This window comes from Belonocnema kinseyi, chromosome 6, assembly GCF_010883055.1.
Source record: "Belonocnema kinseyi isolate 2016_QV_RU_SX_M_011 chromosome 6, B_treatae_v1, whole genome shotgun sequence".
NCBI classification, from domain to species: domain Eukaryota; kingdom Metazoa; phylum Arthropoda; class Insecta; order Hymenoptera; family Cynipidae; genus Belonocnema; species Belonocnema kinseyi.
The window spans coordinates 84,471,415-84,486,605 of record NC_046662.1 but is presented as its reverse complement, the minus strand read 5'-3'; the positions used below and the strand labels follow the sequence as shown (position 1 = coordinate 84,486,605).

General features: G+C 26.1%; 2 protein-coding genes across 4 annotated transcripts in view; one reads left to right on the top strand and one right to left on the bottom strand.

Moving 5' to 3' along the window:
- LOC117174041 (arf-GAP with coiled-coil, ANK repeat and PH domain-containing protein 2) overlaps nucleotides 1-14,211 on the bottom strand; it is a 39,242-nt gene extending 25,031 nt beyond the window's left edge. Inside the window, exons 1-5 of one of the 2 annotated variants that reach the window (XM_033362687.1) lie at nucleotides 13,990-14,211; nucleotides 8,506-8,563; nucleotides 8,325-8,383; nucleotides 4,450-4,623; nucleotides 1,415-2,059 (exon numbers count right to left, since the gene is read on the bottom strand). In XM_033362687.1, the coding sequence (XP_033218578.1) occupies nucleotides 1,415-2,059; nucleotides 4,450-4,623; nucleotides 8,325-8,383; nucleotides 8,506-8,563; nucleotides 13,990-14,042 (989 nt within the window). In that variant the 5' untranslated portion in view covers nucleotides 14,043-14,211. The remainder of the gene's footprint in view (nucleotides 1-1,414; nucleotides 2,060-4,449; nucleotides 4,624-8,324; nucleotides 8,384-8,505; nucleotides 8,564-13,989) is intronic. The other variant, XM_033362688.1, reaches the window with a different exon arrangement.
- A 262-nt stretch (nucleotides 14,212-14,473) lies between these two features.
- The window catches only part of LOC117174043 (COP9 signalosome complex subunit 7b), a 22,884-nt gene continuing 22,166 nt past the window's right edge, over nucleotides 14,474-15,191 (top strand). The window contains exon 1 of one of the 2 annotated variants that reach the window (XM_033362690.1): nucleotides 14,474-14,609. The gene's annotated coding sequence lies outside the window, so the exon portion shown is untranslated. The remainder of the gene's footprint in view (nucleotides 14,610-15,191) is intronic. The other variant, XM_033362689.1, reaches the window with a different exon arrangement.

Genomic DNA, 15,191 nt, shown 5'->3' with positions numbered 1-15,191 from the left:
TTTTTGGATTGAAAATTCAAACATTTTTTTAGAAACGTATTTCCTGTTTAAAAATGCATAGTTTGATCGTGAAAACTCGACTAAAATATTTTTCAACAGAAAATTCATCTATCTTTTTGAAAATTTATGTTTTTGATTAAAAATGTTATCTGTTTTAGATGAAATTTCATGTTTTTGTATGAAAATGTATCTTTTTGGTTAAAAATCGTTCTTCTTTGCTTGATAATTCAACTAATTTGTTGAAAATATTCGGTTGAATTGCTTTGTTAAGAAATCATTTTTTTTATAAAGATTTATATTTTAAGTTGAAAAGTTATCTCGTTGGTTAAAAGTTTAATTATCTTGTTACAAATTAATCTTTTTTAATTGAAAATTCAACTACTTGGGTCCAAGTTAAACTATATTGTGAAAAATTCTTTTATTGAAGGTTTATGTCTGGTTAGAAATTTAACTTTTTAATGGAAAATAATTCTTTTTTTATTATTTAGAATTCATTTTTTAACCGAAAATGGAACTTTTACATTTTTTAAGACTTGTATTTTTTAGTTAAAAAAACGCATTTTTTGTTGGTGAAAAAATTATTATTTAGTTTGAAATTTCCTTTATTTTGGCGTAAAATGTATCAGTTTCGTGGAAAATTAATTTCTTGTTTAACAGTCATATTTTTTGTTTAAAAATTGAATTTTTGTAAAGAAAATTTGTAAATTGGTTAGAAGGTTCAATAATTTAAACTTGAGTGAAAAATCTTCATTTGTTGGAAATTCGTCTTTTTGGTTTCGTTCTTTTATTGTATAAATTATATTTTTTTAATTAAAATATAAACTATAACACTTTTTCATTGACAATTTTTCTTTTTAGGCATTGTTTATTATTTTGTTGAAAATTCCAGTCTTTTGTTAAAGTGTTATCTTTTAAAGTAGAAAAAACTTTTTTTTTCGTTTGAAATAAATTATTACATTTGAAAATTTTAAATTTGTATATGAAACACTGTAATTCCTGAATATGTATGGCTAGAAAATAATTTATATTCAACCAACCGCTGATATAACCTGAACAATAAAAGTATTGTTAAAAATCATAAATTCCTTAATTCTCTTAAATTCTTTTAAATTCTGTCCTATTCTCGGTTATATAACCTGAATTTAAATTCTCGGGGATTTAAGAACTCCGATTATTATTGTTTAGATTCGCTTTTCACTCACTAGGCTTCTTTGGCGCGTAAAGTTAAATTCATATTAAATTTGTGCAGAATTACTACGAGTTATGTGTTTCATTTGCGAGTATCCAAAAAATATTTAGATGATAGAAGGACCCTTGAGCTGTTGCGTAATTCAAGTTTGGTCCCTGAAGTCTTTCAAATATAAAAGGCTTCATTTTTGATAAAAAGTAACCATTTCCTTGAAATATAACTCACTTAGTGGGACTGAGAACTTCAAAACAATTCCTCCTATCGCAGTCGACAACAGGTTTCACCGTACACAAACGTAAATCCTCTTCCATAACCGTGAAATCGCTGTCCCCGGTTCTTTTGCGGTACACCAGCTGATGATCTTTCAGGCAAAACCACCTCCTGTTCCAAGTTTTGAAAGCATTGCTCGTCCGCTTGAACAAATACCCTTCCATCTTTTGATTACCGGACATCTGCGAGGGGACGAGATCCTGGTTGGTGACGTAAATGTGTCGATTTTCCATTTCCTTTTCCAGTTTGGTTGAGTCACCTCTCATCCTGCTCAGATCATCACTGAGGGTTTTGAGAAAAGGGTCCAAATCTTGAGCCAAGTCACTTCCCTGATGATAGAACGTGATATAAGCATGCATGTAACTCAATAAAGTCCCCAGTATTTCATGCCGCTTACGGGCCTGCAACATCGTTAACGTGTGAACATAATCCAAAGCAGTGTGACGAAAACACGATCGAGTAGCTGAGAGAATATTCGAGGTCTCCTCATATTCCACAGGGCGAGTTTTCGGCACTTGCGAATTCCGATTTAAGGCGATGTCCAAATCACCGGATATTTTTTCGAAATGGTGTCGAGATTCCTTCACTTTTTTTATATCACTGTCGAATCACAAAAGAAAAGTCAGTATGATGAACGAGTTAAGTGCATTTTATAAAAGAAGCACCAATGCCACGAGTTCTTATCATTGCGAGAGGATTAACTCACTGATTAAAAACAAAGATTTTTCTTCACTTTATCAGGGTAGCCACTTAAATAAAAAAAATAAAAAATGTCAGGCTATTTCCGGATCAGATATTACATTTCTTCCCTGGTTGAATTAAAAACGTTTATAATAATAAGTATTAAATACTTATTACATTATTACATACATTTTGAAAAGTTTAGCTAACTTCTAGGTGAAATGTATAATTTAAATTATTATAAAAGTCATTTTAGACTTTACAGTCGAAATTAATCTCCAAAAAGGGGAATGAGGGTGATTTTTTAAAGAAAATAGTATAAAAATGGAGAAATAATTTTTTTTAATCAATGCAGGTACAATATATCTAAGATTTTAAGTTAAAATAAATTGCATTAAAATAAATAGTGAAATTTTAACGAAAAAAGATTAATTTTCTACACAAAGACAAATTTTCAAGAAATGTGTTGAGTTTTCTTGTTAAAATCGAATGCTTTAGAAAAAAATTGTCTTTTAAACCTAAAATGATGAATTTTTAACAAAACAATTATTTTTTTACAACAAAAATTAGTTCACAAGAAAATAGTTGAACTTTTAGTCTACGAAGATCGAATTGTCAAATAAAAAAGATTAAACTTTAGACAAAAACAGTTGCATTTTCAACAAAATAGTTGAATTAAAAAAAATCCAAGACGAATGTTAAAAAAGAACCGTTGAATTTTCGACAAAAAAATATGACTTTAGGAAAATAGTTGAATTTTTAACGAGATAATTAAATTTTTAACCAAACAATAAAATTTTTGACCAAATAGAAGAATTTGTAACCAAAAGAGATTAATTCTGGACTTAAAATATAACACTCGATTTTTCAATTAAAAATAATCAACGTTTAACCATAAAAGATTTTTTAACATAAAAAGGTGACTTATCTACAAAAAGATTAATTTTCAATCTTAAAGGTCGTCCTTTCTTAGCAAAATAGTTTTAACAGTTGAATTCTTGATCAAATACGTGAATTTTATACATATAATACAGATGAAATTTCAATTAAATAGTCAAATTTTCAACCAAAAATATCTAACTTCTACCAAAAACAGTTCGATTTATCCACCAACTAGTTAAATTTTCAACAAGAAAACATTAATTTTAACCAATCAGTTGTATTTATAACCAAGTAGTTAAGCATTTAATTAAATAGTTAAATTTTCAAGCCAAAATTTGAAAGCTGAAATTTCAACAAAAAATAAATTCTCAAAGAAAAAAGAAATACTTCATATTTTCACAGACAATAATCCGATTTTTAATAAAAAAAATTGTATTTTCAAACAGAATTTAATTTAAAAAAAAAAAATTAAATTTTCAACAAAATTATTCAATTTTTTAACTAAATAGTTGAATTTGCAACCAAAAAGATGAATTTTGAACAAAATAAATGCATTTTCCTACAAATAGTCAAATCTTCAACTGAAAAACATCAATTTTCAACTAAAATTAAAAATTTAATTTTCAGTAAAAAAAATGTCGATAAAAACCAATGAATTTTTAACAAAATAATATAATTTTCAATCAACGAGGTAAATTTTCAACTAAAATGACCAAAAAAGTTAATTTTTAACCAACAGAGAGAAAATATAAAAAAAATCATTGTCAATCAAACATCAGAACGTTAAATTTTAAGTAAAAAAAAAATAGTTGTCAAAAAAAAAAGAATTTTCAACAAAATATTCAAATTTCTACAGAGATAGATTTTTAACCAAAATGATAAATCTTTAACAACAAAAAAATAATTTTTAAACAAAAACATTTTAAATAAAAATTACTCTAATTCAACCAAAAAAGAAGAATAAAAAATAGTTACATTTTGAACCAAAGCGGATGAATTTTTACACATAATTGTTCAATTTTGAACCAAATAATAACATTTTTTACAGATTTTCCCTGTACTACAGCTACCCTAAAAACATTTAAGGTATCCATAAATTATAAGCTTATTATGAAAATGATTAGTTATGTATTATGGAAATTTAGATCACCAATATAATTACTACGTTAAACATTTAAAAAGGAAGTTTCCGTTCTCAGATATAAAAGGAACTTTAGGATTTTAACGATTCATCAACACATTAAACACATTAAATATAAAATGGTCTTCGATATTTTAACGGAGATGCCAAACACATTTTTTTCGTAGAGCAAGAATCAATTGCAAAAATAAAAAAAAAATCTTAAAAACTCCCGGCTATTTCCGACATTCGAAATTCCAGGTTTATTCCCGGCCAGTGGCCATCCAGTTTATGCAAATAATCTTACCTTCTCACGAAAGAGTTCAGATCTTTAATCACAGTTCTGGATGCTTGATCTAGCAAGATTGTCTGGAACTTGTTCATTTCTTGTAGGGCGTGAATCAATTTGTTTAAAAATGCCATTATCTCTGCATCATCGCCAAAGTAGAGAGATAACTCCCAGAGACTGTTCGAGAATTGGCTAGAAGATAAATATTTATTTTCACCTTTATTATATTATAAATTAATTTACTCTTTGCATTATTAGTTTGAATTGAAAAGGACAGAAAGGGCGGAATAGGAAGGGATTAATTAGTTTTGGAAGGGGAAATCAATTAAATTGAAGTTATCGTGTGTGATAAAATCTAAACGCAAATAAAAGGTTGGAATTGAAATATTGGGATGCATCAATGTGTGAAGCTTATCATTAAGCTTGATTGTGTTCAACGCGGGAACCACGGCATGAGTCATGTTTGAACCAGAGTAGTAATTTGCCCATGCTTCCTGCCCCTCTAGTCAGGAATGTAACATAAATATACACATCCACATCACATTCCTGGGATATACTCATCACTATACTGAGCGAGAAATAACTGTCTCAATTAATAAAGGAATAATTACTATAAATTTATGTCAATGATCACCATTGGGTAAATTACTCTTGACTTTGAAAAAGTAATTATAGTTCGTCAGGCGCTTTAAATAATTATTCATATATTTCAAATCATTTAATTTAGGAATCATATGTAAATAACGCTAAAAATGTTCAGCAATTTGACCCTCCACCCCCCGAAAGTAACGTAGCCTTTAGGTAAAGACCCCATTTCACATTTATACTGATTTTTTTGTGAATGTTTATAGCGTGTCAAGTTGCCAATATGCCTATATTATATGCTTAACTGCGCGGTAAATTACAAACTTCGGTGATAAATAAAAAAATTAAAATAAAAGTGATTTTCAGAGTAAGTGTTGAAATCTGCCTAATTGAATTTTATGTGACGGTTGATCCGGATATTATTGAGTTTTTAAACTACGAAAGGTATACTTATAACCAAAAGTGGAATATTTCAAGTTTTAATTAACAAAAATAATTTTAAATTATAAAAAGAAACGAAGTTTCTACCAAATAGTTGACTTAAAAAAATTAATTATTGAACTTTCAAGAAAACGTTACAAATTTTCTAAACGAAACATTTGATATACCAAATGAAAAAAATATGAAATTTTGATAAAAAAAAAGTTAATTCTATACCAAAAAAAAAAAAAAAAAAAAAAAAACGAATTTCCAACTAAAAATACAAGAACTCTTAACCCAAAAGTGGAATGAATAAATTTTCAATCACCAAAGTAATTGTTCAACCAAAAAAAAAAAGGAATTTTCAGCAAAACAGTTCAATTTCCAACTAAAGAGATGAATTTTCGACTAAAATTTTGAATTGTCAACTAAAAAAATTATTTCTAAGAAAATAGTTCAACTTTAAAACTAGTTAATTAAAAAAAAGTTAAACAAATAGATTAATTTTCTATCGAAAAAAAAACATTTTTAAGGAAATTCAAGAATTCTCAACCAAAAAGTTAAAGTTTCAATTAAAGAAGATGAATGTTTAAACAAAAAAATTAATTTTCTACCGAAAAATACACTTTAACCATATTCAAGAATTTTCATCAAAAAGTTGAAGTTTCAACTAAAAAGATGAATTTTAAAACAAAAAAATCAATTTACAACAAAAAAAAAACGAATTTTCAATAAAATTCAAGAATACTAAACCAAGAAATTGAATTTCCGACTAAGAAAGAATTTTTAAATAAAAGGATTAATTTAATACGAAAAAGACTTTTTTTAAAATAAAATTCAAGAGTTCTCAATCAAAAAATTTGAAGCTTTGACTAAAAAAGATGACTTGTTAAACAAAAGATTAATTTCCTACGAAAAAAGACGAATCTTTAATAAAATTTAAGAATTATCTACCAATTAGATATATTTTCAACTTAAAACATACATTTTTTAACAAAAAGATTAATTATATACCAAAAACATTCATCATGTGGAAGCGTAATAAAAACGCTACAGTGTGTATTAATTATAATCATATTATATTAATTATAATTATATTATATTAATTAATTTATTATTAGTTTTAATAATTTTATTAAGTTAAGATTTTTTAACTTTAGTATACATATAGTCAAAATTTCCTGATTTTTCCCTGTAAAATGTCTTATTTTCCCTAAACAATAATATTCCAGGATCAGCTTTTTAATCTTGTAACATTTTTAAAAAAGAGCCTTTTATAAAATAAAAAAAACAATATCAGATTATATTAAAAAAATTAAAATTTTATTAGTCACTTAAAAAAAGACTTTTTAACAAAATACAGAACCGGTAAAAATGTTCTACAGGCCTAATGCTTGAGCTGTTGCTAAAGTGTCTCATTTTTTGTAATATAAACATAACAATTATTCTCTCATGTTCCGAAAGTTAATAAAATTCTGCACCTAATTCTAAGTTAAAGGAAAAACAATTTAATAAAAAGATATTGCAAAAAGACTTCAAACTTAAATGCTGTAGACATTTTGGAATAACTGTAGAAATAGTCAAAATTTGTCACAGTCATTTCGCTAAACTTAAAAGAAAGTCTGGCTTAGTATTTTAAGAAACTGTTTAGGTATTTTTAGAATTTTGTCCCTAGATTCCACCCTAGGGTCGAACTTGATGCAAAAACGAGAATGTTCATTATTTCCAGGGTTATTACAATTTTTCAAAAATATCTCCATTTTAGGTCTTTATGCAATAACTTTTTATGAAATAAGCATTTTATCGAGCTAAATTTTTAAAAACAAAAAAAGTAATTTTAAACAAAACAGTTGAATATTGAACCAAACTGACAAACTTTTAATCTAAGAAAATTTATTTTCAAACAAATGATCGATTTTTCAAAGGAACAAAAATGACTTTCATACAATGGTGGAATTTTCAAGAATATAATTAAATTTTCAACAAAGTAGTTAAATTTGTATACAAATAGCTCAACTTTTAACTTAAAAAAAAAACTTTAAACCAACAAGAATAATTTTCTACCAAAGAAAATTTTTTAACTAAATGCTTGAATTTCAAACTAAAAAAAGATAATTTTGAACCGAAAATAGAGTAGTTAAATTTTCAATCAAGAAGATGCAGTTTCTATTAAAAAGATGATTTTGGAAAATAAATTTTATTTAATCATAAATTTATATTTCTTTAATTGAAAATAGATGAATTTTCAAAAAAAAAAAAGATACGTTTTAAGCAAAAATGAAAAACATACATTTTTTGTTAAAAATACGTGGACGAATTTCCCACAAATAAGAATTCTTCAGTCAAAAAAGAAAAGAAAATCCCAATCGTTAAACTTTTGAAGCAAAAGATGAATTTTCCGTAAAAAAGTTTAATTTTCATTCCGAAAATATAAATATCCAACAATGAAGTTAATTTTAAACGAAAAAGTTACATTTTCAAACAAAAAAGAGGAAATTTAAAACTCAGAACGTTAACTTTCTATAAAAAAAGACTTTTCCTGATTTTTCTGATCAAGAAAATTCCTAAACTTTTCCTCATTTCCAAGTTTTACTTACATTCAGCCACCCTGAGTAAAGAAAGAAGGATTAAAAAATAGTTGTAGTAGTGCTATAACTTTTTAATGAATCAAGCTGCATTATTTAGTCCCGTGGTTATCCTGATTTAAATTCAGAAAGCTATTCTCAAGAATATAATTGAGCATGCTATCATATCTGTTTGTGAATATTTGAATAATAATGATGGAATTCTTCACAAATGTGAAGCATTATTTTATGATAAATTAATAGGAAATCCTTAAACAATCATTATGGAATTCAGTGATAAATAAAAAACGGTTTGATAAGTACCTTTGCTGTCCCACGAAATTCTTGCCAGCATCGATCATTGAACTACAGTTTTTTAAAACCTGAAAGATAAATCAGTGTAAAAAAAGAAATGTATAGATTTTCTGCTTGAATTTATAGTTATTTGACGTAATTTGTAGACGAATTTTAATAGTTTTTATTCAGAAGATATAATATTTTGTACCTTATCTAATTTTTGCTCGAGCTGATCTATGTTGTTCTCGACATCCTCTATGCATGATCTGCAAATCATAATAATACTTATACTATAATGTATAAAAACATAAGGTATTGTCAGAAATTTCCATAAAAGATCAAGATTTCATAACTTTTGCGAAAATAAATGTGTAATTCTAATTTTTAAACATTCCGAAAAGAATAATATTCGAATAAGTTTTAGTTTATCCGATGTCTAACAAGCATCAGATTTGAATTTCCTGATATTTCCATACATTTTTCTCTGACCGAAAGTATCAAAAATTTTAAAGCTTGTAAAAAAGATTTTAATTTAACATAATTTAATTTTTAGATTCTAATTCAATGTTGTTGAAAAGTTGTCGACATTGAATGTAAAATTGTAGTAAGGCGGCTAAAAAATGATTACTCAAAATTGTCCAATTATAAAAGTTTTTAATTTGAAATCTTGCAGCTATTAAAAATCGATTTGGAATATTTTCAATTTAAAATTGTATTATCTGGAAGGATCTAATTCAATTCTTTAAAAATTTAAAATAGAAAACATTATTTTAATCTTTAAAGCCAAACTTTAATTTTCCCTGATCGTTATAAATTTTTATAATTGAGGTATAAATTATATATATAATTGGTATATAATTGATATAAAAGAACATCACCTCTAGGAGATAATTAATTATTATAAAAAAAAGTTTTGTTCCTGAATTATTTTAAACAACTTTAGTGACAATAGTCCTAAAGAATTGTATGAGGGGTCATCCATAAATTACACAAGACACACATAAAATACATTAATTTTTAATAGAGGAAAAAAGAATTTTCAAAAAATAGTTAAGTTTTAAAACAAAATATTCTTATTTCCAATTAAAAATATTTGAATTGAACCCAAAAACAATAGTTTCTTGCAAAACAGTTTTCAATAGTTGCAACCCGAAAATATGAATTTTCTACCAAAATATTTGAATTTTCAACTAAAAAGAATGCGATTTTTCAACAAAATGAATAAATTTGTTTTCAATTAGAAAGGATACATTTCCAAGCAAAAATGGAATAGTTAGTGCTAATAAAAAAAATGAACTAAAATTATGAATATTCAACTACAAAAAAAAAAGGAATTTTTAACAAAATAGTACAATTTTCCACACCAAAGGTGAGTGTTCTGCCAAAAGACAACTTTTCAACAGAACATATGAATTTGCAACTGCAGAAGATAAATTTTCCACCAAAAAGAATAGTTAAATGTTCAGTTCGAAAAAATTATCAATAAAAAAAGCGAAAATTAAATTTAAAAAACTATTATTACCTAAAATAGATAACTAAAATTTTCAGCAATAAAAAATGAATTTTTACCCCAATAAAATAAATTTTGAACGAAATAGTTTAATTTTCAACCAAGCATATGAATCACCGAAAAAGCAGATTAGACGAAGAGTAGCGGTATACTCTGGAAATGACGCGTTGCTGATTTAAATATAAAAAAGTTTCATAAGAAACAGTTCTCCATTTTTGAGAAAATAGATGTCTCAATTTACGAAATCAAAGTGACACTGGCCACAAATTGGAACTGGCTAAGCTGCGGATTGCGATAAAAAATGTAATCTTCAGTTTGAACAAACATATATTTTTTTTAAATACTCCCGAAATATATGTATTTTTTAATGAGTGTAAACAAGTTTTAATCCAAAAAAGTTAGCAAATTTCGTTTATTATTTTTTTCAATAAACAATAATATTTTAAAGAAATATTAATGGCAAAGGGAAGAAAACAAATTATTACTATGCTAAAATTTAAACTTAAGTTTATGTATTTTTTTTTAATAACCTGAGAGACTACCCTAAAGCAGATAATCATCATTCATTATAGGCATCTATATAAATAAAATAATCAATTATAGATTTAATATATTAGCACTATGGTGTCTTAATTATTAATTCCATGAAATCAATTATTTTACATACATTAATATTTTAAATTAATGATTGTACTTGATTTTTAAAGAATTTTGTCATTTACTAACATTCAACCTTCAAACCAAAAAATTAATTTTTAACCAAATATGGGCTTGAATTTTTAACCCAAAAGATGATGCTCAAAATAATAAGATTACTTTTCTATAAAAAAGACGAACTTTCAACTAAGAAAGATATTTTAGTAAACAAACAGAAAAAATTACAAAATAACTGTTCAATTTTAAAGCAAAAAAAAATTATTTTTAATCAAGAAGATCAATTCTTTGCCAAAAAGGATGAATCTTCAATAAAATACATAAATTTTCAATCGAACATAAATTATTCAATTTCCAGTTAATGAATTATTAATAATAGAAAAAAATTAATTCTAAACAAACTAATTCTACTTTCAACATAATAGTTGAATCCTCAAATAAAAACTATGCAATTTCTACAAAAGTATATTAATTTTCGAAAAAAAGAGTTAAATTTTCAACTAAATAAATGAATTTTCAACCACAAAGATGATCTTAAAACCAATGATTTTATTTTTCTACCAAGAAAGATGAACTTCAATAAAATAGCTGAATCTTCAAATCGAACAGATAATTTCTTTACTTTAAATAGAATATGTATTTAACTGATTTTTTTTTACAAAACAGTCTAATTTGAAAACAAAAAAAATTGTAATTCAAATGATGCATCGAAATAAAAAAATTAATTTTTAACCAAGTAGTTCCACTTTCTACTAAGTAGTTGAATTTTCAAGCAATAAATACGAATCCTAAACAAATGTAATAGTGGATATTTATAATAAAAAAGATTTTAATTTTAAACCAAAAACAATTCAATTAAAGAATTCCCCGAACTTGCCATTACGAATCAATTTCCTGGAATTTGCAGGACTAATCTGACTGAAAAAATGTAAAATGGCCGAAAATGAAAAATGACGTACCTATTTGAATAAAAAATTTATAATATTATGTTACGATAAACAGCAAACTATTTAGTATAAATTCCATTCAATCAACATAACACACGTAGCGATCATTCTTTATATCTGATTAAAATGAGGACTAACCAAGGTTAAATTTAAAGGCCAATTCACCGGGTTCCAAAAATTCTCCACTTCAAAAAATAAATGAAGATTACATTGCATTTCTATAAATGTTTTATTTTGAAGAATGAATCTAAAAATATTTCAAATAAAATCCCATTATTCAGTACGGTTTCTCACATTTTTGTATGCAATTTCGTGAGTTTATTGTAAATGAAACGTTTTTCGACAGTCACTGTCAATATCTAAATACGTAAAAAAGTACTATTCATATTTAAAAAAAAAAACTTTTATTCATTTCTGAAATAACTTTATTAAAGAATAAATCATCCCTTAATGGTATAACTTTCTAGAGATCTAATTAATATGTTTAATTTAGAAAGCTTTATCGCTTTTGAGCGTACTTCAGAAAAAAAAATAATTCTGGTAAAAATGGTTTATTTAACAGTAGTTATTTGGAGTTTTAGTTTTCCCTTAAGGGAAACGTTACAATTTTTAGTTAATCCTACTGATTAAGGCCTCATTTTATCATTTAAAAAATTCAGCACAATTACATTTGAGTGTGTTTTTATTAAACACATTAATTTAGAAATCGTACAGTTATTATTATCATTATTATTATAAACAATAATAGTTTAAATTTTAATGAACACCATCCAAATATAAAGGTAGAGAATACTTCAAAGAACTTTTCCTTAAAGAGAAAGAAAAAACTAAAACTGTAAATAACTACTTTTAAATAAACAATTCTAACCTGAATTATTTTGTTCTGAAGTACGCACAGAAGCCTTCGTCAAGATGTGCAGAAATTAATGATAGATCTATTTTTCTTGAGGGTATGAATTATTTAAAAATTTAATTTTCAATCAAAAATAAAGAAGACTGAAAAAGAGAAGAAGACTAAAATGATGAGTTTTCCTCGGAAAAAATTTAATTTTAATAAAAAAAAATTAATTTTCAACTAAAATGATAAGAACTAGAATACCTGAATTTTCAAACGAGAAGATTAAATTTTGTAAAATAAAAGACAACTTTTCAACAAAATACATGAATTTTGAGCTAAAAATTGATTAGTTAAACTTTAAGTAAGAAAACTTTATTTTCCACCAAAGAGATGAATTTTTAACTAAAACGATTGAATATTCAACTGGATTAGTTGAATTGGTAATTAAAAATCGAATTTTCTACCAATAAAATCAGCAAAATAGTTAAATTTTCAAGTGGAGAAGTTCAATTTAAAGTTTAAAAAATTATTTTTCAACAAAATTTCAATTTTCAAAAAAGAAATAAATTTTCAATTACAATACAAATGTCAATCCTAGAGTAAAATGGTACGAAGAAAATTTGTAGATATAATTTAGGCGAAAACTTTTGTGTTTTAATTTTTTTTAACCTGGTTTTGTTTTTCAAATTTTTTTATTGTTAATGTTACTTAATGATCAATAACAAATATGTAGTATCTTTTTTTTCGTAGCGTTTCATTTCTCCCAAAATTAAATTTTTTATTTGTAATGTTATTTTTTATGAATAAAACAAAATAACGCGTCCTATTAAAAAAAGGATCAAAACAAATGTGTAGTTACTTTTTGGGTGAACAACTTTTATTCATTTTTTGCGTACCTTATGGCATGTATCCAAAAATTAAATTTTTAATGTTATTTTTTACGCTTAAAACAAAAACTACGCATCCTATCAAAAAAGGATCAAAAACAGATTTATAGTTCTTTTTTGGGTATACAATTTTTTTCTATTCATCTTTTTTCTTATCTTACGTAGTTTGACCGAAAAATAAAATTTTTGATTTGTTTTGTGGTTAAAACGAGAGCCGTAGGTAAAAAAATGCTGGTTAATGAAATAGATCTTTCGTTTTAGTCCATAAAACCAAATCACAATTTAATTTTTAAAATTAGATCTTTTAAAATGTACCCAGTATACAGGCGACAACAACACCAAGCCCAACGACAGATAGGCACCATCGTGAAACTTGTTTTTTTGTTTGTTTCAGATTCAGAGGGTTTCGAAACGTAAAGATTTAAATAAATCAGCGATAGTCAATTTTCACATGAAATTACCTGCTCAATAATATGAAAATGTAAAAAGCGTGAATAAATGTGAAATAAATAACATGTATTATTTTTTTTTTCTAAAATAACTGTATCAACATATGAATACTTTTTCTTCATTTTTTCCACCAATTGTGCTAATTTAAACCTACACAGGATATTTGACAATGTTGAGGTTAATACCCTGTGAATAAGTCGACAGAATCTGGAAATCGTAACACGCACAAAGAACCTACATGCATAAGTTTTACACACTTGATATGCATTACTTCGACTCGCTATTAAAAATTAACATGTCACCAGTTGCGAAAAACAGATGTGTGTGACTCATAATTCAACGTATGGAAAATCATAAGAAATCGTCGAGAGTAAAGGGATCACATCTCTGGATTTAACTTTCTCACCGGAATTTTGGCGTATCTCGCAGACACTCGTCGAAGTCGATGAAGGCCTTCATGATGAGAGTTTTTCGGGCGTACCGAGACTCACTCAAGGACGAGTTCTTTTTGCACCACGAATGTCCAATATCATTCCCGCATTCTATTTCATAAGAAAACGGTACCACATAGTGTAAAAGAACGACAAGTAAACTTCACTGCAGCACACAAAACAACACAATGCCAAACCCCACTCTTCACTGTCAAAATGGTGAACGAAGTCAGCTGTTCTCGAAAAAGTACTGCCAACGTTTAAAACCTAAGATTGAGGTTAGCCCGGTATTTATAGATTTATATTTCCTTTATTCCCGTTATTTATTTTATCTTTACCTCTTCGTTGATATAATTCATTTGATATTTTAATTTATTTGATTCATAATTGGAATGAAATTATTTCGTTCTGTTTTTAAAATTTGTCATTTGTAATAAAAAATATATTTTCGAAAACTATGGAACCTGATTCGATAAACGACGCAACCTCAGACCAGTCCGAGAGAAAACGCAATGGATTAATGTTGATTTGAAGAAAAGTTTCATCTTGGAAGTGTTTAATTTCCAATAAATTTAACTGCGATACGTCATTTTAAGTAAGTGCTGTTAATTATATTTTATGTTCTCATTTTGTGTTTATATAGGGATAGCTGGCGTAAAAATAAAGTGGATCAATATTTAAAAAGTTCCGAGTTATTGATTCCTAACCTCAAAATAGTTCAGTGTTTCGGTTTTATTTTGTGATTTGATGCTTTTCTGACTAAAATAAGTATGAACTGTGGATTCATCAATACTAGATTGATCATTTCTCCGAATTATTTACCTCTGGAATTTTTATCCGTTGTCAATATGTATCTGAATCTAGTCAAAAATCTAAATCTAAATTTCGTACAAAATTGTTGATCGATAAAATGTTGTTTTTCAGTCATTTTTGAAATAGGTACTGAAAAAACTACAATTTTCTTTTGATTGTAGTATAGTGCTTTTATTATTACTTAATCCTAACAAATATATGTAACTGGACTCTCATGGTATACTAATATGTTTATTGATTATATTTATTGATAATAAATTTAAATAATTATTATTACACCATTAAGCCATTTCCCTTTCGGGGTAGGCGTGACTCACTCGGCAGGGGAAAGGAGTAGTGTGTGGATGGGATAGAGATTTTTCAG